The sequence below is a fragment of the Thamnophis sirtalis genome, unplaced genomic scaffold, assembly GCF_051295495.1.
Source record: "Thamnophis sirtalis isolate CommonGarterSnake01/CBP01778 unplaced genomic scaffold, rThaSir2_p1.2 scaffold_1, whole genome shotgun sequence".
Taxonomy (NCBI): Eukaryota; Metazoa; Chordata; class Lepidosauria; order Squamata; family Natricidae; genus Thamnophis; species Thamnophis sirtalis.
The window spans coordinates 144,989,879-145,017,669 of record NW_028261381.1 but is presented as its reverse complement, the minus strand read 5'-3'; the positions used below and the strand labels follow the sequence as shown (position 1 = coordinate 145,017,669).

The window sequence follows — 27,791 nt, the reverse complement described above, 5'->3', positions numbered from 1 at the left end:
CCTTAAAAAAATATTGCAATTACTATTTTGCTAAATTCATTTTAGATTCCATAAACAATGTTTTTTTTTCGTTTTTTCTCAGTACAAAATTATGATTGAAAAAATTAGGAAGACCTGCTTTTAGCCTATCAAACTAAAAACAGGTAGAAATTTAAAGCAGAAATTCTTAGTTAACTAAATATGCTTAGACTTTTTAATTCCATTAAATATTTTGATAATTCTGCTTTAAATGATTTCTAGCTATGGAATTAATGTCATGGGTCTTATTTAAATTTTAAATAAGCAAAATTGTGCAATTCATTCCGCAAAATCATTGATTATAAATGCATTAACTACTACAGCTAGCTGGAGGATTCTAGGAGTTGAAGTCCACAGGGCGTCAAGTTGCCAAGGTTGAGAAACACTGATCTATAGCATTACTTTTTCTATCCACTATTATTGTGCTAAAGAAGCTGAGACATCTGAATGTATCCATTTTAAATAATAAGTAATTATTTTGATATATGTTTATAGCCGCTTGTAATTTGACCATGATATGGAACAGAACAGTGCATAATGAACCTTTAGAATTAAAAGTACATCTGTTTCTTGGCTTCTCTATTACCACTTTTATTTCCTTATGTAAATATTTTTTTCTAGATCTATTTGATTGACTCCCCAACTATATCTTTAATGAAACATTTTCCTTTTTTGAAGCTAATGATGGAACATGGCCTGCACTTAAACAAACTGCTGTGGTAAAGCCACCACAACTCTCTAATACAGACTGGAAAGAATCAAACATGGATGCAAGTTTAAAACAAGGAACTATATCCAGTCAACCTTTGTCATCTTCAGGTTTAGGAAGCACTGATAAACTGGTATGTTTTTTATTACTTCCCTCCTTCTTTCCCTCCCTTTCTTCCTTCCTTCCTCTTGCTTCACATAATATTGAAAATTCCATTGCTTTTACAGTCTGGTACAGAATCGGTATACAACTCATTTGTTAAAATGTTATGCTATGGAGCTCCTTGGCAAAATGTTGTGCATCTTGTCATTAGATTTATATTTCAATTATCTAGTTTTCAGTGTGAAATAGAGCAGTCTAACCAGCCTTTTAAAACTTTTTTTCCCCTTAGAGTCTTGATGTGGGCAAAATACCACCAACTATTCCTGGTGTAAATAAACAGTTGCCTCAAAACTATGGGACCTATCCAAGCTCTGTTCCTTCAGGACCAGGTTCCACTAATTCCTTGGAAAGACGAAAAGATGGCAGCCTGCCAAGGCCTAGTTCTACAGCTGTGAACCGGCAAAGACCTATTCCTTTACCACCCACAAGCAGCATTCACCAACCAGGTTCTTCACAGCAGATACAGCAGAGAATATCTGTGCCTCCAAGTCCAACATACCAACCTTCTAATGCACCATTATTTCCAGGCGGTGATAGTAGGCCTGATCTCCCTTTAACAGTGGCCATTAGGCCTTTCTTAGCTGAAAAAGGTTCAAGGCCCCAGTCTCCTAGGAAAGGGCCTCAAACTGTGAATTCAAGTTCAATCTATTCAGTCTATCTGCAGCAAGCAACTCCACCAAAGAACTATCAACAAGCTGTGTATAGTACACTAAATAAGTCAGTTAAAGCAGGTAGAATAATTTTATGCTACTTTTGATTTTCTGGCTATGCTTTAGAAGTTTCAACCTTTAGGAATTATGATCAGACTTGTTTTGTTTAATAGTTAAATAATTGTGAACAGTGATTCTGAGATATATATCAAAAAGAGATAAGAAAGATATATAATGAGGTCGTTGGTGCTTTCTGAGCGTGATTATTTTCTTGTAGACATTTTATTTTCAAAGTAGGTAACATTTTAAAATTTATTTAGTTATTTGTATCCCACCTTAGGATTTTTACAAATAATTCCAGGCGGCAAGCATATCCACTTGACCTGTTCAGCTCAAGGAAAGAGAAAAGAAATGATTAACTTCTTAATTTTTCTCATTCACGCTTCCAAAAAGTACTTATCTTTTGGTGTGTTAATTTGTTTCTTGCTTAAAACATGTCTTATGTCTGTTTATGTGCCTGTTTCAGAGGGCTAAAATAAAATAAACATGGGAAATAATCAGACATGTTTGGCCTTATAATTTCTTTCTCTTCAGGATACTTAAATTTTTGAGGATTGTAGAAGGGATTGGAGAGTTATATAGGTGTATTAAGAAATGTTACAAAGTCAACCACTAGCATAAGTAATTTTGATTTTTTTTTTCATTTAAAATTATATAATTCTATTTTACTTTTAACTGTCCCCTCTCTTACCTTTTCTTCTCAGTCTATGGGAAACCTGTTGTACAGTCTGGCTCAACATCTCCTTCACCACTTCCCTTCCTTCAAGGACCTTTGCCTGCCAGTACATCACAGTCTCAAGCACCAAATGAGATGAGTGAAAAAGAGCAAGAGCAAGAAAGCACTCCATCCTCTGGGGATAACAGTAACGTAGAAAACATTCCTCGTCCTCTCAGTCCGACAAAGCTCACCCCTATTGTTCATTCACCCCTTCGTTACCAAAGTGATGCTGATCTTGAAGCTCTTCGCAGGAAACTTGCTAATGCTCCTAGGCCTTTGAAGAAGCGAAGTTCTATCACAGAGCCAGAAGGCCCCAGTGGACCAAATATTCAAAAACTCTTATACCAGCGCTTTAATACTTTGGCAGGAGGAATAGAAAGTGCCCCTTTTTATGAGTCAAGTAATTCACAAGAGTTCATCGGTACCTTGGCAGATGTTGATAATGGGAACATGAATAGTAATGGCAATATTGAGGCTCCGGTGTCAGTACCTTCTACAGTTCCGCTTTCTGATGAGCCTTCATCAGATGCTAATGATAATGAACTACCTTCTCCTGCAACTGAGGAATTGATCAGTGTAGAAACTACAAATCAAATTCCTGAGACAACTGAGGATGATAACAACAACAATCCCGCTATGGCTCCTCCTATTGAACGGCCTCCTAGTCCAACACCCATGGGCAGTTCCCCGGATGATGATGAAGTGCAGGTGCTACCTGTTCTTCCTCCTGCACCTCCACTTCCTGTGGTGAGTTACAATAAAACAGGAATATTTAAAAACCATATTTTTAATAAATGTGTTTTTAATTTGTCATTGCTCATATCAGGAATATTTAAAAACCATATTTTTAATGAATGTGTTTTTAATTTGTCATTGCTCATATCATTTTAAGCTGTATGTCCTTTCTATAGCAAACTTCTCCAGTGCTGACTTAACACGTGACTTGGAAGACTGAAAGCATAATTCATCAGTCAAATAATGATGACTTGCCAAAGCTTAACAATATTCCTATTTCCGCATTCTCAAATAGGTGGACCGGAAGTCTAGCAGTTTCCTGATGAGCTGTATTTGTCTTTAATGAGTCATAAATTAGAGACTATAATTCAAAACTTTCAGTTGAGGGTTTATGTTCCACAATCCACTCGTAGCCAACAAAACTAGATCATACCAATAACTCAAGACATCTTTAAGCAGAAGAGAAATAAAAAGCTGAGTCTCTTTCCAATGTTTAAAGATTATTAAGATCCTAGAATAGCTCAAGTAGATTTTCAGTTGTATCGAGAGAATACAGTATATTGTGTTTTATACATACCGGTACTTAAGAAAAGGTGAAGGTCAAGTTGGAATAGATCTTCTATTTGTTCTAACTCAAGTTCATTTCTAATCTCTAACAACACATTAGAAATAAAAATTGAATCTTCATTAGCTTGTGGATATCATGAGATAGTGAGATGAACAGTGTATAAATTGAATAACTAATGAAGAATGAGACCTGGATAGTGATATGGGGATATATACATTTAATAAATACATAAAATAAAATTTCATTTGGATAAATTGAATATTGTCACAGTAAAGTAGTTTAAATGTAACTGTCATATTGTTGTTCAGACAAAAAGGACCAACTTGAAGAAACCAGACTCAGAGAGAACTGGTCATACCTTGCGGGTAAAATTCAATCCCTTGGCCCTGCTGTTGGATGCCTCACTAGAGGGAGAATTTGATCTAGTGCAAAGGATCATATATGAGGTAAGCTTGGAAATAGGATCAAAGTCATCAGCGCGGTTTAATAAATAAAAATATTTTCATGTAGTCATACTTGTTTTTCCCCTAGGTGGATGATCCCAGCAAACCAAATGATGAAGGAATTACCCCTCTGCACAATGCAGTTTGTGCTGGCCATCACCACATAGTTAAATTTTTGTTGGATTTTGGCGTCAACGTTAATGCAGCAGACAGTGATGGATGGTAAGGTATTAATGTGGTATTACTAATAACCCTTCTAACAATTGGAGAAGAAAAACTAGTAGCCAGATGCTAGTTGGGTTTCATCTTGGCATATCTATTCATATCCTTTATTTGCCTTACATTGATTTTTCAATATCTATTTTATTTCAGGACTCCTTTGCATTGTGCTGCCAGTTGCAACAGTGTTCACCTCTGTAAGTTACTTGTTGAATCTGGAGCAGCAATTTTTGCTTCAACTATAAGTGATATAGAAACTGCAGCAGATAAATGTGAGGAGATGGAAGAAGGATATATTCAGTGTTCCCAGTTCCTATATGGTAGGTTTCATGTTTCCGTGTAGAATTTGAAGATTCGTAACTTAAATGTCTCTTCTCAACTAATTTCAAAATCTGTAGTATTAGTATTTACGTTATTATTACAAAAAATACTTATTTTGAATATTTGCACATAGACATAATTTTTTATGTACAGTACTTTTTCTTATCTGAATTTGATAGTTTAAATGGAGAGATGGAAAACCTAAGTTCACTTGCCATCTGTCCCAATCTGGTGCCCTTCAGATATTAAGATTGCAGTGCAACCTTCATATTTGTCAAATGAAGAAAGCTTTTGTTTAGATTGGCCGCTGTAACAGTTGATAGAAATAATAGTTCCTCCTTTGCTCAGTACTTCCACTGCTTTTAAAGATTCCAGGTACCTGCCACTTTAAAATATCACCTTTACATAGTATGGCCAGTGGATAGACAGGACTCAATTTTCTCAAAAGAAAATGTGTGTGTGCAAGTATTATGTCAGTATGGGAGAGGATTTAAATGAGAATGGAGAGATTATAAAGCAGATTGATATATTATTTTCCAATATTCATTTGTATCTTTGAGGGAGTTCGGCAGTTAAGAAATAGGAAATATAAATGAACACACTCTTTTTACTGAAAATGTGATCTGATGAGATCAAACTTACATTGACTTTTTTGCTGTCCTCATTGGGCTCTATTTTGAAGACTTCCCAATCAGAAATAGCTGTATCAGCAATATCATTGGGATTCACTTCTCCAATCAATAGAAATTTCTTCTCTGGGCACCAAATTATTTGCACCATATAATGCAAATATGCACTAATCATGGCCAAGTAGAGTAAGTTGGGTTCTTTAGAGAAGCGGTCCCCAACTTTTCCAGCTTTGTGGACTGGCCGGGGTGGTGGTGGCGGAGAGAGGAGACAGTTCCGTGCAAATAGAGCTTTAAACATGAGTGTGTGTACCTGCTACTTGCACAAATGGAGTTTCACATGCTCACCCACATTTTTTTTCTTTTTTTGCCTGTTAATCATGTCCAAAGTCCACCCAAAGTCTATTGAAGTTGGGAGTTTAGTAAAGCCAAATAAATGAATAAATAAATGATATTTTTACTGATGAAGCAATGAAGTAGGGATTAGTAATAAACTTTACATTTTTATTAATACTGGTCAGAAGCATGGGATTTTGATATTTTATAATTATATAAATTATGATTAAAATTTAATTTTATCATTGAAATTATAGTTTCCAATTTTAAAATTGTTATTTTTTGTTAAAATATTTGTTAACAGGTGTACAGGAAAAGTTAGGAGTAATGAACAAATGCATAGTTTATGCATTGTGGGATTACGAAGCTCAGAATAATGATGAGTTGTCATTTCATGAAGGAGATGCGCTTACAATTTTGCGGCGCAAAGATGACAATGAGACAGACTGGTGGTGGGCTCGGCTCAATGACAAAGAAGGCTATGTGCCTAAAAATCTCTTGGGGGTAAGTATGATGCATATTTTATCCTACGTTGTGATATAGCGCCCAGGCTGAATATCTGATTGTTCATACCAAAGCCATTACAAATTGTGGTGTTTATTTTGAAACAAGGAATAGCCACATTAGAAGTCATTAAAATGATTAATCTACAGCTTATAATGTATTTTGATTTACCTTCTAATAGCTTGAAGTAGTTGTCATAAAGTCTACCATTAGAAAATAATTACATGTGCAAATTACCATAGTGTAATAATAATCCATATGAAGGGCTAGAGAATCCTGGTCAATGGAAGGAAACTTTCAGTTCTTCATCATGGTCTGTGTGATACATATATATAGATCTGTGCAGAAACTTGATGAGTGCCCCGTCACTAGAAACCATATCTGTGTTTAACTATAGCTCTCCCCATCTCAGGAGTCTTTTTCTTTTAAATAATCAGATTGTAAGATTTCTACAAATTTTGAAGCATTGTAAAAAAAAATGAGTGAGGAGATGAAAAATACTTCTGAGCGTTTTTACAGAAATAAAATAACTTGTTCCTATATAAAGTATTATATACTGTATATCTTGGTTTGCTTAAGGTAATGCAAAGAGGTATAGCTACCATAGGGCAATTCTAAATTTATCAATTGAATTTTTTACTTTAGGATACCCGTTTTCCCATATTGAAAACTTCAATTCATAGTCATTTTCTGAATTTAAAGTTCAATCAATATTAGCAGTTTTTACTTATAATCATTTCCTCAAACCCCTGAAAATAATCAGTTATCTACTTGCAACTTAGATATTCAAGTGATCATCAGTGAATTCACAGACACTGTACCCATGTAGAGCTTTGATCTTCAAGAGCTTTAATGAATTTTGGCATGAATCTTGCTCCCACACACACCTGCATAATTCTTGCTGAATGCTTTTTCTAAGATCACCACAGAAATTTCTGGAGCAAACCATGGGCCTTATTTTTCTCTTCTTTTTGTCCTACGAGCTGACCTCTTTTTCAAAGCCCTTTGTCAGGGACAAAAAAATCCCTGCCTTTTGAGTGGCAAAACAGCTTATAAACAAAAAAGCCCTCTGTAGCTAAACCTGCAAAGCAGCCTGGGAACCATCAATCACCGATTTTGACACAATTGTGTCTAGAACTAACAGAAGTAATGAGTTTTCAGAGAAATGGTTTTGTAGACTCTATGATCTTCAACACATACTATCAAAGTGTTACTCTTGGATGAGAGGACCTGTTGTATCAAATAGCAATAGCAGTTAGACTTATATACCGCTTCATAGGGCTTTCAGCCCTCTCTAAGCGGTTTACAGAGTCAGCATATTGCCCCCAACAACAATCCGGGTCCTCATTTTACCCACCTCGGAAGGATGGAAGGCTGAGTCAACCCTGAGCCGGTGAGATTTGAACAGCTGAATTGCAGAACTGCAGTCAGCTGAAGTAGCCTGCAGTGCTGCATTTAACCACTGCGCCACCTCGGCTCTGTGATCAAAAAAGACTACAGGCAGTTCTTCATTTGAAACAGGTTTCATAGTGACCTCTCCAGGATACATATAATTTGAATGTGATGCTAGGGGTGGGGTGGAGGTGTCACATGGCTGCATTTTGGGCACTAGGCAAGTGTCCCCATTTATGGCCATTTGCAGCACATCATGGTCATGTGACTGCAATTTATATTTCCGGGTTTTGGTAAAACCCATAATAAAATGCAGTCACACGACCATGATGTGCTGCAAATGGCCATAAATGTGGACACTTTGTGCACAAAATACAGCCATGTAATCACCGTCAACCAGGAATCAGGGTGACATTCATAATCTTGGGACAGTGTCGGAAGTACACGGGGGGGGGGGCTATGTAGCAACTTCAGTCACTAAGTAAACTGTCATAACTCAAGGATTACCTGTACTTTGTCCTTACATATCGATCATTCTTTTGCACTTTAAAGTTTACTTCCAATTTTATGTTATTGCAGTTATACCCAAGGATAAAACCAAGACAGCGAACACTTGCCTGAATCACTTGATTTGTCAATATTTTTTCTGGGAACTGGAAGATGGAAAGTATACACTGGAGACATTTGCAATTACATTTCACCACAAATTAAAGCTATTCTTGTTTTAAATGGTGCTCTTGTTTAATATGATAGACAGCATTTGAGATTTTCGATCTGCAGTTTGTAAGTGAGGTCTGCTCCATATTAATCTGCCAATCATTGAGAGGTACTCAAACAGTCTACAGTATTTTTTGCCAATTGAATTAAAAGTGCTAGATGTTAAATTGTAAAATGCAGATACGCTGTCTACTCTGTCATAGTTCATTGTAGCTGCCCTGTTATGTCAAGAACTTTACAATTAAAATATTCAATTGAATGTTAAGTTTAATGTGTAAATCCTTAAAGATTTTGTAACAGTTGACAACTGGAAGTAATGAACAATCTTCTGATATAAAAGGTGTTTCTGACAGGACAGAGAAGCATTTATGCTGAATGGATTTTGCACACTTCTAAAAACTGCACTTGTTCCTTCACTTGATGTTTCTTCTTGATATTCTGCTTACAGTACAAATTGATCTTCCCAATATTCTATTACCATTCCTCAAACACATCCTGATTTCTGTTACCTAGACAATCCTGGCTTAAGGAACTTGTATGTCTTATGAAAGAAAAGTGCAATAGTTGGAAATGGTAAGAGATAGGCTATAAAAGCTAGAAGATTCAGTTTAAGGACTTTTAAATTTTATTTGTGAAAGTAGGAAGGTGATTAAAAGATTGAATAAAAAGACAAGTTGATTCAATAGACTGAGGCTGAGAAAGGAGAGAGTTTGCTTTTTGGACTGAAATAGTATCTGTGATTCTAGTGACCCTGCTTGCCAGGGTAAGATATGCAATAAACCCAGTATCTACTTTCAAGCAAAAAAGCACTTCACTGGAATACTAATTGTACATGGTTTTATATACAGACGTCTATTTTGAACTTCCCATTATGTTGTAACCATGCTTGTTTTTTTTCCAGTAAACTCTAGACCAATTGGCTTTATTCATTACATATTGTGCATAATTTATAACCATTCATGCAGTGCTGTGACTTGCTTTTATTATTGTTTAGCATCAATTGTATATATTGTGTGATGAGAAGTGAAAGGGTATTGTAAAAGAATATTTGCTAAATGAAATTAAAAGTTAAAAAGCCTGCAAATACACTGCTAATCCAGTGTGCACAATAAACTACTACTAAAGATATTGTTGATGTTTCGGGTGTTTGTTTTAACATGTATGCTTTTTCTGAAAGTCATTTATGAAGTTTTCATATACACAACACATCTTACATGTGTTATATATTCTCTGCATGCCCTTAAGAATGATGTGCTTAAATCAAGTCTTCAAACGGAATTCTTTAGAAACTTTCTGTATTTGTATTTATTTTTTACTTTTTTTCCTGCTTAATTTGTACTTGATTTCATACCAAGTTCAAATTGACAATACCAATCCACGTATTAAATGAATTCTCAATAGTGCTACATCAAACAAACTTACATAGTATTTGATAAGATTTTATTAGCCAAATCTCAAATTATCACAAACATGTCCATAAAACCTCAAAAACAATTTTGCTGACAGTTTCATTCAAAAAGGCCAATTTATACAGCACTATTTGTAGTATTTGGTAAATCTTAATTTTACAACAACAAAAAAAGCTTTAATCTCATGATACAAACCCCTCACCAGAAAAAATGATGATTCTATATAAAATAATACCTAAGACGGATTTGATAGATCATTCGGATATATGGGGGGAAAACCTGAGATCTACATTTCTGAAGAACTTTTTTCTGGAACAATGAGGATTGGTTTTAAGTGAATTACATAATTTGCATTATAAAAATTGTGCTATATATTTAGCAATAGTGCAGTCACACTTCATTTTACATATTAAGTGCAGATAAGATTTAACAAAATAAAGTCATAGATGCAGAGCTCTATTTAAAGCATTAATAAACTGTATACATATTGCACACTAAATAAGTGAATACTTATAGGTCCAAATACTCACATTATAATTGGCCAGTGCTCACATGATGAACCACATTTAATGTAGGAAAGGAGGAAGGGAGAATCCCTATACCATGTGTAAATAGCAAGTAGTAAGAAGCTTATTTTTAGAGTTGATCTTTTCCCCTCGGTTCCAAAAAACTACCTATTGATCCCGAGATTCATAAAGAAGTTTTGCTGCCTGTAAGATGACAAAAAACAAAAAAGGAAGAAGTAACATATGAATTGTCACTGTTAGAAACTATTGGACTTGCACATGCAGTTCAGCAGTGGGGCTGAATTATTTCTGAATGCATTCAAATTGTTATAATAACAGAAAAACACAATGCAAGCTGTGCTAAATGTTAAGGTTCCAATTCATCAAATGGTACATGGAAAATTTTCTAGAATTTCAAAAGATAAAGAACTATGATTCTCTTCATATGAAAATCTGTACACAAACATTTATGCTGGTTTATGGCCATAATACAGATAGTCCTCAACTTACTACCATAATTGGAACCATAATTTCAATTTTAGACACCGCAGTTGCAGGTCGGGACTAGATCCATCTTTTTTACATTTTTTGCAAGTCATTAAACAACAGCAGTTGATGGGCAAAAAAATCTCAAATCATGGTCAGATGATCGCAAGTCACCGCAATTAGCCACAAAGGCAAACCAGTTGCTAAATGCCCAAAATATGGTCACATGACTGTGAGAGAGGGGTATTGTGACATTTTACAGCAGCTAGAAGTGCCTAATTACCATAGGATTAAGTTAACAATGGCAAGCAGGTGGCAAACTGCCATCTTAAATGGTAGAGTCATATGTTTTGGCTGCATCACAACAATGGAAATTCTGGTTTCTGTTACTGTCATAAGTCGAAGATTACCTCAACTTAGTATATGACTAATAGTCTGTAGTAGCTAAACACTCTCTCTTAAAAGAGACATGGTTTTGATTTTAATGGCATACCCACCATTTTGCAGATTTTGACTCTGAACTTCAGTGGATCCCCCTGGTGGAAAAGACAGTTGCTAACTGTGTTTCTTGCCAATTTCCTATTGGTATCTGGATGTTGATAACTGAACAGTAGATTAGGTTTATCTAAAAATACTCCTAAAGACATTTAAGGTGTGATTTAATTAACAGTTGCTTTAGTTACCTTATGCATTGCTGCTAGCCAGGTAGCTGATAGCTTTTTATTGGAACTGAAATCTTCACCACCAGTAAATTTAATCTGTTTGAATTCATCTGATCCTGGTACTTTGTACTGAAGCAGCATACCTGTGGCACGAGTATTGCCTCCTAAGGGAGGAAATATGGGGAAAATACTTTATTTGTTACAAATACAAAGGGCTATTCCAAACCATAGCTTTTTTTTTTACAGAATGGATTCTATCGCCAGAAAAATTACACATCCCAAAATGCAGTCCAAACATTTGAGTAAAATTTTGAACCAGATCTAGAAAAAGGAGAACAAGAGGACGTCTCAGTGTGCAAGTGGAAGTTTACTCAAGTGGCATTAGATGTAATCCACAGATTTACACTGCAAAGCAAATATAGCTTTATCCTTACAATGGTGGGTGGTTAACCCATCATCTCTTTCTAGCCCCAATCACTGATAAATACTGGAAAGAATACTGAGTAATGTATTAAACTCTAAGTTACATAGTCACATCAAAAAATAGAAAGCCACATGCAAAACAATTATGGCCAAGCAAGTATTCAGACTGGATAGTTTTGAGGTTATAAGACAAATGTCTAACAGAACCAGTGTTTTTAAAGGCCTCATATTCAAGAGTATATGTGGAGAATGTGCATTATACAAGACATTTATTTGGATGATGTATGCTCAAACAGAACAAAACTATGCCCTTGAATTATTAGTGAAAAGTCACAAAATAGAAGAGACAAACCTTAAATAGCTTGCAACAATGGAAAAAACATGGAGCAACGTAAAATAATTCAATCCACTAAACAATACAGAAATCATTCTAAACATCTTTTTAGTATGAGGATTCTGCAAAAGGCAGATTTATTTACAATATTAAACTGAATTGAACTAAAACATGAATTGATATTAATGTTTAAGTCAGGCCACCTTTATGATTATGGTACATCCCAAATTCAATACTACTTCAACAACAAAAAATATTTGTACTCCTATCCATTACAAGTTGACATATATTTTGATTTTTTTTTTGTGAGATTGGTGGTTCAGAGTTGAACTCGAAAACCTCAACTAAAACCACTACAATTCGTTTTTAAAAAATCTACATCTCTGTTTATGACATTAGAAGTGTCAAAGAAATCCTATCACAAAGACAAAGTCCCTATTTATTCTTTAGTAGAAAAAAAATCAATCAGTTCTAAATCTTCGTATTTGTACTGATGCAGAAATGCAGAAACTGCTGATTTGAGAATAACAAAGCACACACAAGAGGATGTCTTCTTGAATACTTTCCAATACTTTCCATCACATGATTGAAAATGTCATGTCAATCTTCTGCCCAAATGCCTCTCTTAGGGAAGCATTGGGAGATATTTTTTTTCTTGTATTTTTTTTCTACGTAGCCTCTGCCTGATACTGTTCAATTCAATCCAATCTTTCTTTTGCAATTTAGTCCCATTCTATTGTCCTGTTCTCAAGTCTTTCTACATAATTTATTTCCAAGATTCTACTGTATTGGAAAGAATACAAGTTGACTTACAACCGGTCGCTTAGCAGTTGTTCAAAGTTACAGTGGGCCTACTAGGGAGCTACTTATGATCCAGATTCAAAGTTACGATGGTCGCCCTCTGTGTGGTCACATGATAGTACTTCAAGTGCTCGGCAACTGAGACACATTTATGGCTGCTTGCAGCATCCCACAATCAGGGAACAGTCTTTTATGTGGGTTTTGTCAAAAATTGATATTGACCTCCTATTTTCAGCAAAATAGTGCCCATAGGGAACCATTGGTTTGCTTCGTCTGTTTTACAATTGTCACAACTTCAGACCATAACGGACAGGATCCATTACAGACGTTAAGTGAACATAAAATAGTAGTATAAAAGAACTGATGTTCCTCTTTCATGAGTAGTGATATAAGACTGATGAGTGATGTAAGAAGAATTGTTCTTCTACCATATTTTTCTGTAGACACATTTATTATTTCTAGAAGATTAGCATTTTATGAAGCTGACTTACTAATGGAAACTGTATTAAAAACAATTTTGGGGTTGTAATGTCTCAGAATATATTTTAAAAATACATAACAAATGTATGGCTCTTAAATTGTGTTAATATGAGAATACTAAAATTCAATTTATTATTTTTAATGCAATGATACATGTATTTGTCTGAACATTAAATTTTGACTGTGAACCATAGTTAAGTTAGCTTTCTGGGATACCTAAACGGTGATTTAATGGTTTAAACAGCATATAGATAATTCAACAATAGGTAAAACTAACATGGCATTCTTTTCAGTTTTGTCTGATTAAAAAAAACCAACATGCTAAAATAATCCTGAGTAGACAAAAAAAATTTTTTAATGACTATCACTGAACACTGATCTAGCAACAAGGCTGTTGGTTTTCTGAAGTACCGGGGAAACTCGAAAAATTAGAATATCGTGCAAAAGTTCATTTATTTCAGTAATGCAACTTAAAAGGTGAAACTAATATATGATAAGACTCATTACATGCAAAGCAAGATAGTTTAAGCTGTGATTTGTCATAATTGTGATGATTATGGCTTACAGCTCATGAAAACCCCAAATCCACAATCTCAGAAAATTAGAATATTGTGAAAAAGTGCAATATTCTAGGCTCAAAGTGTCCCACTCTAATCAGCTAATTAAGCAATAACACCTGCAAAGCATTCCTGAGCCTTTAAATGGTCTCTCAGTCTTATTCAGTAGGAATCACGATCATGGGAAAGACTGCTGACCTGACAGTTGCAGAAAACCATCATTGACACCCTCCATAAGGAGGAAAAGCCTCAAAAGGTAATTGCAAAGGAAGTTGGATGTTCCCAAAGTGCTGTACCAAAGCACATTAATAGAAAGTTATGTGGAAGGGGAAAGTGTCGAAGAAAAAGGTGCACAAGCAGCAGGGATGACCGTAGCCTGGAGAGGATTGTCAGGAAAAGGCCATTCAAAAGTGTTGGGGACTTTCACAAGGAGTGGACTGAGGCTGGAGTCAGTGCATCAAGAGCCACCACACACAGACGGATACTGGACATGGGCTTCAAATGTCATATTCCTCTTGTCAAGCCGCTCCTGAACAACAAACGTCAGAAACGTCTTACCTGGGCTAAAGAAAAACAGACCTGGTCTGTTGGGCAGTGGTCCAAAGTCCTCTTTTCTGATGAGAGCAACTTTTGCATCTCATTTGGAAACCAAGAACCCAGAGTATGGAGGAAGAATGGAGAGGCACACACTGCAAGATGAAGTCCAGTGTGAAGTTTCCACAATCTGTGTTGATTTGGGGAGACATGTCATCTGCTGGTGTTGGTCCACTGTGCTTCATTAAGTCCAGGGTCAACGCAGCTGTCTACCAGGAGATTTTGGAGCACTTCATGCTTTCTTCCGCAGACGAGAAGATGCTGACTTCATTTTCCAGCAGGACTTGGCACCACACTGCCAAAAGCACCAAAACCTGATTCAATGACCGTGGGATTACTGTGCTTGATTGGCCAGCAAACTCGCCTGACCATAGAGAATCTATGGGGCATTGCCAAGAGAAAGATGAAAGACATGAGACCGAACAATGCAGAAGAGCTGAAGGCCGCTATTGAAGCATCCTGTGCCACAGGCTGATAGCTTCCATGCCACACCGCATTGAGGCAGCAATTGCTGCAAAAGGGGCCCAAACCAAGTACTGCATGCTTATACTTTTCAGAGGTTTGATATTGTTCTATGTACAATCCTTGTTTTATTGATTGCATGTAATATTCTTAATTTTCTGAGATTGTGGATTTGGGGTTTTCATGAGCTGCAAGCCATAATCATCACAATTATGACAAATCACGGCTTGAACTATCTTGCTTTGCCTATAATGAGTCTATCTCATATATTAGTTTCACCTTTTAAGTTGCATTACTGAAATAAATGAACTTTTGCACGATATTCTAATTTTTTGAGTTTCACCCGTATGTTCTTTGGATTTCATTCCAAAATAGTATTTCAGCCAGTGCAAGACCTAAACTGAGTATGTTTTCTGAAGCTCTTCAAAACAAGTATCATATTTATCTGAGTATAAGATGCACCTTTTTCCCTCAAAAAAAGAGGCTGAAAATCTGGGTGCGTCTTATACTCTTAATACAGCATTTTTTGCCTCCCGAATCCCCACCCCCTTCACCAAAATGGCCGTGTAGGAAAAAAAACGGGCCTGTTTGGACAAAAAATGGGCCATTTTGGGGAGTTTTGCAGAATGCAAACCTTTTTTTTAATTTGCCTCTTCAAAACCTTGGTGCGTCTTATACCTCCGGTGCATCTTACACTCCGAAAAATATGGTACATATTTTCCTAGTATCACTTGGCAACTGCTGAACGCAGTCATGGGAAAGACATGGCTGTTTTAAAAATTACAGATAACTATATTTGCTCTCTCAAGAAATCTGAATCACCCTTTGAAACTGAATCTGAACAGTTGCACAGGCCAATTATTCAAACAGTATGAAGCTATGTTACATTTTAAGTTTAAGTTTAAAGGCTGAATATACAAATCAGCTCCTACATCACTTTATACACTCTGTTCAAACTGATGTAATCAAACTAGTCTTTTGGTGAGGCAGAACGAATCCTTTGCCTCGGGTAATTAATTGTGGCCACTGCCTGAAAACTGTCATTTTAATTCATCTGTTCAAAGCTAACACCTACCCAACTCCATCCTCAGAGTGATGCATGCAAGGGAAGTGACCATAGATGACTGTAGAGTTGCAACAAAGAGGTATTACAGGCTTCTCAATGTGACAAATGAATCAGGAAAGGTGATGAAGCAACCAGAAACAATAGTAAGTTCTGCCACTTCCAGAGTGAGGTCATAGCCTAAGTATTTCATCAAATTTATTATGTGCAATTCTATAGAAATATAGGGTACGCAGCTGTTTGCGGCTATGCTAAGCAATGCATTACATCTTTCCCACATTGTATCATTAAACTTATTTTAAATGTATATCAAATATAACTTTTCGTGTTTTCCTAATCCTGATCCTTCCCATTTTTTCCAACATCAAGTCAGCTCCTTAGCCAAAATAGTTTCAGATCTCTGCTGGGGGAGGGGAGCAAAGTTGAAACCATCTCCTATTGGATTTATGATATTCATCCAGTGAAAGGGTTTTCCTTTTTACAAGCCTTTTCCCACCCCCCACCCTGGAATTATGAAATGAGCACATCTTTTTTTCTCACTTAAACAGAAACCACCCAATCCCTGCTCACAAAAAATGTAGCTGTCAGACGAAGAGTGGGGGAAAGAACAGTGGCTAGATGTAGCCTGGAGAATGTTAGTTGGCCATTGAGATGGCTGATTATGAATGGATCTGAAGTTCAGCCACTAAAGAAATATTCCCACAAAAAAAACTTGTGTCTGCACTCGTCCTCATATACTGAAGAAATAATACAAAAAGCATGCTTAGGAGTAATGAGTACCAGTGCTGACCTTCCATAATGTATCCACTTTCCAAGAGGCAGGTATAAGTATGAATGTCGTTTTCTACATCAAGGAAGCAGGTAAGTAATGAAGAGAAATGTTAATAAAAGAAATACAGAAGGTTTAAAATGAAGATTCAATTTATAGCCATAAAAATTAAACAGATAGAATTAAGTCATTTGGAAAAATATACAGAAAGCTACAGAGAAGAAATGGATACGAATGCAATCTAATCCAGTGACAGAATACTTGAAACTTTGGTCTCAAATTTTACTATTCTTTTTTTCCTGAAGTCTCACCACCACATTGTTATGTAATCTAGCTTTAATGGTTTAAAAGTCAGCAAAAAATTGTATTTTTAAGAACTGGAATTAATGAAAGAATGTATATAGTAGTTACTTTTGTGGCTAACACAATGTTATGGGGGGGGGGGGAATGAGCTACTTGCAATCCAAAATTTTCTTAAAACAATGTGCTTTAATAAAGGGCTTGCTTAATATTTGTTCATATTTCAGTTCCATATTACTTTAAAATGTACAAAATATAAATATTTTTAAATTACATCCTACAAACAATTATTATGCATATTACCAGATTCTCAATGATTCTAAATAGTTGAACACAACAGGTTTTATACACTTATTTGTTTAATTACCAGCCACATCTTTAAGAAGTCGTCCTGTTGTTAATATCAGCTAAAAATAACTCCTAGACATTCCAAAAATAATTCATAGTATCTGCTTTGCACGACACTCCCCATCATGTTTCTTGTTTTGAGTTTATTTTGAATTAATATTTATTTCTATCTTAATTATCAAGCCAGTAGTTTTCTCCTTTTTTATATTGCAAATATCCTGTAATTTGTTTTTGAAAAAAATATAATTAGACATTAAACATAAGATTTGGAATGAAACAATGACTGAGTTTCTCATGGAATACTTGTAAGTTTGTAACATATTGCAAATACAGCCACTATCAACCTTTTTTGCTAGCTTAATGAAGTGAGAAACAAGTCATAATTACATGCTTACATCTGTGGCAGAAGCTATTCCCTAAAATAAATGTTTTATTATATCCAGAAAAGTATAAAGAAACACAAGTAAATTGGAAGTTCTAAGTCTCTTACCTATTATAAGCAAGCTCACTTCAGGTAAATAAACACTGCATTTTGTTTTAAACAATAAAGATTTCTGAAGTAGAATCAGCAATAAAATTTCAAGGGAAAAATTCTAAAATGCTTTTATGAAAACATAGTGGACGTCCTTTTGTGGTGCCTGGAGGCTGTGGGGCTCTGGATGAGGAACAACAGACTTGAACTGAACCCTGACAAGAAGTGGGCCCCTCTGTATCCAGGAGTTTATCATCTTTGGTCTTGGATGAGGTTGCACTACCCCAGACAGTCCTGGTGTGTAACTTGGGGAAACTTTTGGACTCACAGCTCCTGCTGCATTGTGTAAAAGTTATGCCCCTTCCTGGAGAGGGGGCCCCTCCATTCAATTACTCATGCTTTGGTCATCTCCCAACTGGACTATTTCAACCCATGGTGCTACCCTTGAAAAGAATCTGGAAGCTTCAATGGTGCAGAATGCAGCTGTGCAAACCATACTGAGTGCCCAAATAAGGGCACAATTACCACTTTTGCTCCACAAACTGCATTAGTACCAGCTTGCTTCCTGGTCCAATCCTTGGTGATGACCATCACCTATAAAACACCCTACATGGCATAGGGCCAAGCTACCTACAGAAGCGGCTTCATCGCCTTACATCAGCCCATCCCATTTATTCATTCAAGTACGCTGTAGACCCCATCAGTCAAACAATTTCAACTGACGGAGTCTAGCAGGAGGGCCTTCGCCGCCGCTGCCCTATACTGTGGAATATGTTACCTTTGGAGGTGAGTAATCTCTCCTCCAATCTCTTGGCCTTCCTCAAAGGGGTCAAAACTTGGCTATCCAGCCTTACATGGGGGACACAGAGGACCATACAACTGGGCAGTTGTGCAGCTTGAGAACTTCCCCCACCTGTATTAACAACTGCTAAGTGCCCATCTTGCAGTTTTTCTGAAATTTTATATTTTTTTATAATTTTAAGTTTAAATTAATTCTGATTTTTTAAAATTTTATTGATTATATTGCACACCGCCCAGAGCCCCTGAGAGAGATGGGTGGTTAAGAAATAAAATTAAATAAATAAATATTTGCAAGCTCCACTCTGATAGCAATCAAGAAGAATCTGACAGTTAATATATTTATTCAACAGTACTTTCATTGTGCACAAATGTGATGTATGCATGTAATAATTATACTGAATCACATAGAAAATCTTGTTCATTAGCATGTGTAGGTATTACATTAATCTGAAAGGACCATCACTACTAACATTGTAAATTGAATTAAAATAGACTTGTCTAAGCAATCACATTCTTAAGAAAGAAATCCTATGGACTATGTGTACTGTGTGGCCCTGTAATTGCTCAGTATTATCTTAACAATTGTAAGTTCATGATATCACAAAATTCTCAGACTGGATGTTTCTAAACTATTGCCATCTAAATAACCAACCCCCTTCCTTCACAATATTAAAATGATTCCAGAAGAAAGGCAATCCATTCCCATTTTTTTATTTATTTGATTGTACATACATTTTCTACAGAAGTTCACAAAGATTGTTTTCCATTTTCTCCTCCACAACAATCATCCGATGTGGTAGAGTGGGCTAAGAGAGTCACCAGCCCCAGGACACCCAAATAACTTCTCTTGCTGAGACTTATTTGAAGCAGGACCTCCTGGTACAGCAGCTTACAACTACACCAGTGACTGGGGAACCTGTTTCCCCTTGGGGGTGCCAAAAGCACTCCCACGCACCGACGCCCATAATTAAATGCTCCCCCACGGTGTGCTCACCTGTACATGCGCGCATGACACCCCCCCATACTGCCTCCCCCGCATGCGTGCATGCCTTTCTTAGACTCTGGGAGGGCAAAAACGCCCCCCCCACCCCCCAAAGGCCCTCTGGACACAGGAAACAGCCCATTTCCTGACTTTTGGTGGGCTCCGTAGGTCTGCTCTTTGCCCTCCTCAGGCACCAAGAAAGTCTCCTAAAGCCTGGGGAGGACAAAAAAATGCCCCAACGGACCTACCAAAAGTTCATTTCCAAACTTACGGTGGGCCCATTGGGCCCGTTGTGCACCATCCATAGGCTTCAGGAGACTTTCCTGAAGCTTGGGGAGGGTGAAAATGACTTCCTACATCCCCCCAGAAGGCCAAAAATCAGCTAGCCAGCGCACACATGCGCGCTAGAGCTGACATAGGGCAATGCCTCGTGTGCCCTCAGATATGGCTCTGTATGCCACCTGTGCCATAGGTTGGCCACCACAGAACTACACTATCCTGATTTTTACCCTATATTTCAGGTAAGATATGTATCCTAGAAAAAAAGAGACAAATACGTTGCATAATGCTTGCCATTAAGAAGCAATCTAAGAAAATATCCCAAGAAGTTAACTATCAATTAATTCTAGGAAGATTTGACAAGAAACACACTAGGTAAAGAAAGCAGGATAAAATAGATAGACATTTGAAAGGCAAAATTAAAAAATGGCAATAGAAAGAAATTAAAGAGAAGCAATGAGAAAGTGAAAGGAAATATATACAGCTAGTAAGAATCAGGCAGAGAAGAGAGATGCAATGTATCGTGTTGTCTGGCCTGAAATATAGATACTGATAGAGGAATTCTGTAATTATGGTTTCAGTCACAAAAACACAACAACACTTTAAAGGCTTATAAACTATGAAAGGCAAAACCCAATGATCCTAGCTGCAGGTTTCCAATTACTATTTATGCTTAATAACAAATTACCTCCAGGAGTAAATCCTTCAGTAAGAATTTGGACCGTGGAGATATGTGAAATTTCTATTTCATAATGGCTTTCTCCATCCAAAAATAGATACCTACACAAAGAATTCATTTGATGTATATTAATTAGTAATTCTTACATTGCTAAATCCCATACTAGAAAATAAAACAATCATTTATATAATTACAAGACATTACATTTGTTAAATTTATTTACTCATCATTGGTAGTACCTATGCTTTGTTGTATCACTTCATAATAAAGTGTTTTATCGTAAAAAAAAATATAATATACTAAAATAGTTTCCAAAAAGAATATATTGACTAGTCATTCTCAAACAAAAATTTTGAAAATGTTTCTAACACTTTTAAAGCCATCCAAGAAAACCTTCTCCTAGATTCTGTCAACACTTCTATACTTTTAAACAAATTACCATGTGTCAAAACTATCTTCCGGACAGAGAGTCTTCCAGCAGCTGGCCCACAACCATACAGCGCACTCCTAGAACGGCCGCTGCTGGAAGACTCGGCAGCCGGGTTTTGGAGTTTGGAAGCTGGAGAAGTAGTTATGCTCAGAGCGCCGCTTGGGGGGCGGCGCCCTGACTCTGCAGGGAGAGCTGGGCCAGGGCATAGTGAGGCTGGGAGGCATGGGGGCAGAAGAGCCACTGGGGGCGGAACAGGCACTCACGCAACCCCCCTCTCCAGCCGGGCAGAGCTCCATGCACTGACCTAGGGGATATCCCTAATGTGCCAAGCCACGGGAGCTGGGGAGCGGGAAGAGCGTCACGTGCCTTGGTGCCTTAGGGATACCCCCAAGGTCAATGAATGGCGTTCTGCCCGGCTGGAGAGGGGAGTTGCTAGGCGGTAGCTCATGAGCATGGTCACCTCATGGCTGCTTCGCCCCTGAGGCTGTACCCAGCTCTTCGGGAGCCCGCTCGCAAGGGAGCAGCCGCCCAGCAACTCCCCCCTCCGGCCAGGCTGAATGCCATTCCCCAACCTAGCAGTATCCCAAAGGCGTGAGTTCCTTCCCCCCCCCCCCCGGCTCCCATGGCTTGGTGCCTTCGGGATACCGCTAGGTCGGTGAGCGGTGCTCTGCCTGGCTGGGGGGGGGGTTGTCCAGGGGGCTTATTTTCAGGGGTGGGCTTATATTTTTGCCCACTCAAAAAATGTTTCAGGATAGGTCGTATTTTCGGGAAACACGGTACCTCCTTAAAGCTTTATAAAATAATGAAAGAAAGATATTGATTTTCCTAACTCACTAAAGGAGATTAATCTCTTGTTGATATGCTGAAAAATATTGGTCATTAGCTATCTTTCCAAAATATTAACATGTATTCCTCCAATAAGAACATGCTTATACAATCAGCAATACAAAAATAAGGTACACTAGCCTATTTATTAATTATAAGAAAAACAAAAAGTAATACATACAACCACAGACAAAACCTTCAAAAATGGAAACTGAAAAAGTATCAATTTCCTGCTAAGAGCGAGTCATAGCAATATTGCTCGGATAACACTTTGGAAATAACGGCTGGGATGCTGGATAGGTAATTTTTCAAAATGTTAAAATAAAGTATGTAGCAAATATAATATTTTTCAGAAAAGGATTACAACTGATTCAATTCCTTATAGCAAACAACACATTTCTTACCTCTGGTTGTTGGAAAGTCGACAAACCATCATTTCTGTTTTTTCTGATGTCCCTGGAGTTACGAAGAATGTAGCACCTCAAAATTCCAGGATTGGAAGAAAAAGAATTAAGGATACATTTTTAATAATACAATATAACTAAAACAAGCTTAAAAGTGCAACTCTCAATCTTACTATACAGAGTTGTCTATTATCCTTTCTCTGAACGTTTGCTACTAAAAGGAAAAAGAAAAATTGGGCATATCCAGATTATTCCTATTATAATGTGCAGAGGTTTACCATTTTTCATTCTGGAATCCAAAGATGTATTTATACCAGAAAAACCCAAGCTGAAGCTCCAAAATTTATGCAGACCTACAACGTTCAGTATCTTTTCCTAAGACATGCAAATATTGTTACTGAAGTGTAATAACTAAAGGGAAAATATATAATGACTAAATTTGTACTGATATTACCCAAATTTAACAATATAGTTTCTGCCTTCTACTATCCATTACTGCCCTCAATATACCACAATATACCACTTAATGGCAAAGTGTAATTTTTGAATCAAATTTCACTATCCTGTTTTATGTCATGTATTTATTACTATTATGAAGCATATCACCCCAAACAAATTCTTATATATTGTCTATATAATCTATATTCAATACTTACCATTCATAAGCACTTTGAGTTGCCTGTCATAGAACTCCATTTCTTTCTGAGAAATGAGAGCACACTCAGCACACTGGCGTACAGGATCAACGAAGTACATACGAGGCAGAGGCACTTTCTTGCTGCAGCATTTATCACAAAAGCACTTTCCACATCTCCTGCAATGATGCTGGAATAGAGGAGAAAGAGAGAGATTAACCAAAATTAGATCATTATGTTTAAAATATTTGATTCTGCTCTATTGCAAATTCTATCAGATAGAAGAGAAATAAATACTGTAGCGGAAATGCAAGGAGTATAAAGAGGATAAAATCCTGATATGTATGACAAGTTAAAAAAATACCAGAATGTTTGCAAAAACAAAAACAAATGGAGAAAAATGTCTGAATTAAGTCTGAACTCTCATGTACCAAAGAAAGCTGTCCTTGCAGATCACATTGTACTACTTCTCTAATTTCTATGGAAGTCTAGCAATCGGTCCATGAAAGTGCAGAGTACAATAAGCAGTGTTTTTTTTCCTTTCCTTGTTCTAAAAAAACAAGCACATTCAGCAAGCTTCAAATATCAAATGCCCAGAGTAATTTAGGTGACATGGGTGGTGTAGAAATATAATAAGTATAAATAACTATCAGCAAACCATAATTAATGTTTAACTACCTAACTGAGCTAAAAGTTACATAGTTAGAGAATATAAACAGTACTTAATACAAAAGAGAGAGAGAGAGAGAGAGAGAGAGAGAGGAGAGAGAGAGAGAGAGAAAGAAAGAAAGAAAGAAAGAAAGAAAGAAAGAAAGAAAGAAAGAAAGAAAGAAAGAAAGAAAGAAAGAAAGGAGATACACATACATATATAAATATATAACCTCGGGAGCCGAGGTGGCGCAGTGGTTAAATGCAGCACTGCGGGCTACTTCAGCTGACTGCAGTTCTGCAGTTCGGCTGTTCAAATCTCACCGGCTCAAGGTTGACTCAGCCTTCCATCCTTCCGAGGTGGGTAAAATGAGGACCCGGATTGTTGGGGGCAATATGCTGACTCTGTAAACCGCTTAGAGAGGGCTGAAAGCCCTATGAAGCGGTATATAAGTCTAACTGCTATTGCTATTGCTAAATAGTGAACGTATTCATATAACATACAAAGCTGCAAACAAATTACATCTTATACTTAAAGAATGGTAAAAATTATATTAATATAAGGTTTAGTATACTCTATGAATTAGACAGCTGTGGGATTTTTCAATAGTCCATGGTTAGGCTAGCTACAGCTTCACATACAATGTGAAAATAACATCTGATCAAGCTAAATGTTTCCTTCGCTATTTGAAACAGACTGCCTATTCAAATTATGTTTGTCAAACAAACATCTTTTGTGATGAGAAATATTTGGGCTATCAGATCAAGATTGCAATAATCTTGAATGAATGCTAGATAGTAGTAGAGCTACTGTGCCATCAAATGGTCCAGATCCAGATTTTTATTCTGGTAGTCCTATACAGTACTGCATCCTTATATCTACAGTTCTGAAAAATTTTGCTACTGTAATTGCCTACCAAAAACTCAATGAAGTTTCTACAAAAGAAATCAATACATTATTTGAGAAATTGTGAAGCATATAATTGATACAATACATAATTTATATGATCATATAATCTACACACACACACACAATTATAAAGCAAAACAGCTAAATCCATACAACATGCAAACTTTGGATTTATTTCATTTAGGCCTAAAATTATGTGTTAGACTTTTAATCCAAGTTAAACATAAGTATAACCGGGGCAGGTTTCTTATTCAAGAAATCAAAATTAAATATAATCTGAATTAATATGTGAACACAGCAAATTAGTAGCATAAAAAAGTGTATGCACAATATGTAGTTTTCAACTGTAATATGTATCGCCTGCATGGCCTGATTAAAAAGAAATCTAATTAGAGAATGAGCCATAAGGATAACAATGTAAAAGAGAGAGAGCCAGATTTGTCAAAGTTCTTATTATTGCATATGTAGCATACCATAGTCATGTATAGCGAGATTTGTAATTTTGGCTTTGGTTATACTTAAAAGCAAATGATACACATTTTGTAGTCCAGCAGAGCCTGGAACTCTGAATATGTTAAGGGCCCCATTTTTTTAAATTTCCTGTTAATTTAAATGTTAACTGTTTAATAATCTTGGCTGCTGTATATATATAATTTGGTTGTTTCTATTGTTTTAAATATTTTTAAATGTTTTAATAGTTTTTATATTTTTTAGAATCAATAAGCTGCCCAGTTGCTGGTTGAGATATGCAACTAAGAAGATGAAAAAAATAAATAAATCCATCTACTGAAAAAATTAAATGTTCACAATGCAATTCCAAAAATATAGAAAAAACATAAAGAAAATTTGGTTTCACTATTAAGTATGTTCAGTACAAGCTACACTATTTTTTTTTAGCATAAACAACCCCTATCCTAAATGCTACAGTTATAACACATTCATTTGGTTTGCAGAACATTCTACTCAAAGGTGACTGACTATAGCAAGGACATTTTATTGCTTTCAGGGGAATGCTCTACAATAAACTTGCATCCAAACTCTTACCTTTCTGGTTATGAAGTCGAACTTTGTATTGCACTGCATACATCTAGGACACTATAAAATAATAATACAAAGATATTTAAGTTTGACTGTTTCAGCCAAAGACTAAACGAACACATGGCATATTATGTGACACAATTTTAAACAGCCTCACTAGTTTGCATGAGTAAGTCTCATAAAACACTTCTACAGAGATCATTTTCTGTACCATAATATTTTCTTACTAAAAGAAAAAATACAAGATCATCTGTAGTTCGGATTCAGAACAATTAGTATGACCCCGCTAAGGACATCTTTCTGAGACCACATCTAAAGTCCAGATTTAAAACTGCTTGAAATCAATCTCAGATGTTACCATTTCTTTTAATGAGCTTTTAAGAGCAGATTCCTGGACACTTGATTGTCTTCACCTTTATACATTTTCCATTGAAATATAATTTTACTTAAAAGGATAAAAAACACCAATTTATATTGAGCATAAAAATATGTTCTACAGGAAAAGGGGAGGTAGCCCTGAAGAAATAGAGATTACTACAGAATGTTATCCTTCACATATATTGTTATGAAGACTTGCATTTTACAAGTCTCAATCACAAAGTTTTCTTCATCCACATAAGGACAATATATACTGCCAATATTTTTCATGAATCATTCATGGCTGCTGTGAAATATACTTTATCCTATTGTTCTTGGACAACATTCTAAACTCCAACCGGCTTCGACCTACTTTCTAGACAAATATCTATTCCTGACATCATTTAACAAACATCCTAGAACTGGCATTATTTGCAATATTGTTGAAACTTTTTGTTAATTCATGGTTTTCCAGTATTTGATAAAATACATACAACACATGTAGCTAAGGACTTATTTTTATTATTGTGTCAACCTAGCATTTGCAAAGAAAGATTTATTATATGTCTGTTGTCAATTCTGGTGTGTGGTAGCCTGCTCTACTGAGCACATTTTTTTGTTTCAGTAGTATTAAGTCTGAAACAACCAGTGTCATTTCTGCCTCTTAAGATCCTGCAGCTTCTACCATCACCTCAGCTTTTCTTTCCAAGCTATGATTTGTTTCCCAGGTCTCTTTAGCTATGTGATCAGTTTCCTTAATATTTCCATGAATGGGAATACTTCTCCCTTCAAATATCTCACCCATATAGTACTTAATCCATTACCCATTATTGAAAGTAAACCTTATTTTTCTAGGACAATTCTTTCAATTATCTCCAATATTTTCAACAGAACTTCCCTATTCTATTTCTTTAAAGCTTTTATATAGCCACTCAGGTTACAATCAATTTTGGGTAGCTCCCAATCAAAGCACTGACACAGTGGTTCCCAACCTTTTTTTGGTCATGCCCCCCCTAAACCTCTCTAAAATACTGGTGCCCCCCCCTCCGCCCCTTTACATATAATTCTTACTTTACTCAAAAAGTGAACTCTACTCATGCATAGGAAGCCTAAAAAGCCATTAACTTGATTTAAACAAGGTTCAAATTGCCCCTATTAAAAATCAAATTGCCCCCCCTGTGGGGCCTGGGCCCCACGTTGGGAACCACTGATTGATAAGGACCCCTCTAATCAAGCCACCATTGTTTTCTACTCAAACACCCCCTGCTGGCGAACCGAAGAACAGCATATCAAGTTCTGGCCCCGTTTTTAGCAAGCTGTTCTGATGTTCTAGGTCGAGAGCGATTTTAAGGCAAGACGTTCAAAGAATCGACCCAAAGCCTGAATTCAGGGCGAGCTTTGAGCGTCGCAGCGGGGTGGGGTGGGGAAAGATCGCGCAAGGAGAAAAGACCTGAATGTTTTTTTAAAAGGGGGGGGGAGATGAGGCGGAGTGCACCACTGAAGTTCCGCCAAGGCCTGCTCTTCACAGGAATAGGGACCGAAGGGAGAGGCTCTGGCGGCAGAGACTGGAAGGAGGGAGGAGAGAACACTGAATGAGAGTCCAGACCTGAGCCACCATACCACCGTTACCTCCTTATCCGGCACCCACGGCGGCTCTTCCAATCCGAAAGGGCTCTGCGCAGCCCGGTTTTCGGGGACCATTCGGAGCCCACTAGGGGAGCGAATCAACTTTTTGCCTTCAGGGGCCTGGCGCCCCGACATTTTCACCTCAGAGCTCGTACCACAGCCGCCGCCACACGGCGACGCGCCCAAACCATCGATCCACCCCCAGCCACCCAATCCGAAGCCACCGCCCCGCCCCAGCTATCCAATCGCCATCAGATTCACTGAAGGTAGACGTCTCTCCGGGCCAATGAAACGTTGAGAAACGTTTCACTTCGGAAGGGGGAGCAGAGCTGT

At 36.9% G+C, this 27,791-nt stretch overlaps 2 protein-coding genes across 5 annotated transcripts in view; one reads left to right on the top strand and one right to left on the bottom strand.

Moving 5' to 3' along the window:
- PPP1R13B (protein phosphatase 1 regulatory subunit 13B) overlaps positions 1-9,306 on the top strand; it is a 61,100-nt gene extending 51,794 nt beyond the window's left edge. For all 3 annotated transcript variants that reach the window (XM_087726976.1, XM_014072918.2, XM_087726970.1), the window contains exons 10-17: positions 697-860; positions 1,119-1,620; positions 2,304-3,064; positions 3,929-4,066; positions 4,152-4,285; positions 4,436-4,602; positions 5,870-6,069; positions 8,041-9,306. In XM_087726976.1, coding sequence (XP_087583102.1) covers positions 697-860; positions 1,119-1,620; positions 2,304-3,064; positions 3,929-4,066; positions 4,152-4,285; positions 4,436-4,602; positions 5,870-6,069; positions 8,041-8,082 — 2,108 coding nt within the window. In that variant the 3' untranslated portion in view covers positions 8,083-9,306. The remainder of the gene's footprint in view (positions 1-696; positions 861-1,118; positions 1,621-2,303; positions 3,065-3,928; positions 4,067-4,151; positions 4,286-4,435; positions 4,603-5,869; positions 6,070-8,040) is intronic.
- Positions 9,307-9,601: 295 nt separating this feature from the next.
- On the bottom strand, positions 9,602-27,662 carry ZFYVE21 (zinc finger FYVE-type containing 21). Of its 2 annotated transcripts, XM_087726985.1 has the most exons (8): positions 27,462-27,662; positions 25,482-25,532; positions 22,901-23,069; positions 22,245-22,320; positions 20,595-20,686; positions 16,746-16,799; positions 11,263-11,405; positions 9,602-10,297 (listed from the first exon to the last, which is right to left on the bottom strand). In XM_087726985.1, the coding sequence occupies exons 1-8, from the start codon at positions 27,591-27,593 to the stop codon at positions 10,262-10,264; spliced, it is 753 nt and encodes a 250-aa protein (XP_087583111.1). In that variant the 5' UTR covers positions 27,594-27,662; the 3' UTR covers positions 9,602-10,261. The 2 variants fall into 2 exon arrangements, with proteins under 2 accessions (XP_087583111.1, XP_087583112.1); XM_087726986.1 differs by lacking the exon at positions 16,746-16,799.
- Between the last annotated feature and the right edge of the window lie 129 nt (positions 27,663-27,791).